The 428-nt window shown below is 48.8% G+C and overlaps 1 protein-coding gene across 1 annotated transcript in view; it reads right to left on the reverse strand.

Annotated features, from left to right (window-relative positions):
* The window catches only part of LOC110460308 (cell wall protein DAN4-like), a gene marked incomplete at its 3' end in the record, with an annotated part of 8,267 nt that extends 8,132 nt beyond the window's left edge, over nt 1–135 (reverse strand). The window contains exon 1 of the mRNA XM_021513139.1: nt 59–135. Within this exon, the coding sequence (XP_021368814.1) occupies nt 59–135 (77 nt within the window). The remainder of the gene's footprint in view (nt 1–58) is intronic.
* Nucleotides 136–428: the final 293 nt, after the last annotated feature.

Below are 428 nucleotides of genomic sequence, written 5' to 3' on the forward strand. Positions count from 1 at the left end.
TCTATGAATTGAAGAAGTTTCCGTATCAGTTAAAGTGCTTCCACTAGAAGGTATTGACATCGTGCTTGGATTTGTACTTGTGTCGGTCTGTGATGTTGACGTCGTAGAGGCAGTCGTAGCATTTCCCCCGGTCATAGTGTTCACTACCGGCGTCGAAGCAGATGTTACAACAGGACTAGTCGACTGGGATGTTGAGGCAGTTATAGTTGTGCTAGAGGCGGCACTGCTTCCAGGCGTACTAGAACTCACAGTGGTGGAACTGCCGAGGGAAGTTGTCGCAGTTGATGAGGTACCTTCCGATGGAAGCGTGCTTGACGATGTCGAAGTACTGGATGGAGAGGTGGAACTTCCGGTAGCAGTGCTTGATTGCGATGTTCTCACAAAAGACAGTGTTGTCACTGTTGTTGGAGAGGAAGCACTAGTAGAAC

The sequence above is a fragment of the Mizuhopecten yessoensis genome, unplaced genomic scaffold (genome assembly GCF_002113885.1).
Source record: "Mizuhopecten yessoensis strain PY_sf001 unplaced genomic scaffold, ASM211388v2 scaffold10359, whole genome shotgun sequence".
NCBI classification, from domain to species: domain Eukaryota; kingdom Metazoa; phylum Mollusca; class Bivalvia; order Pectinida; family Pectinidae; genus Mizuhopecten; species Mizuhopecten yessoensis.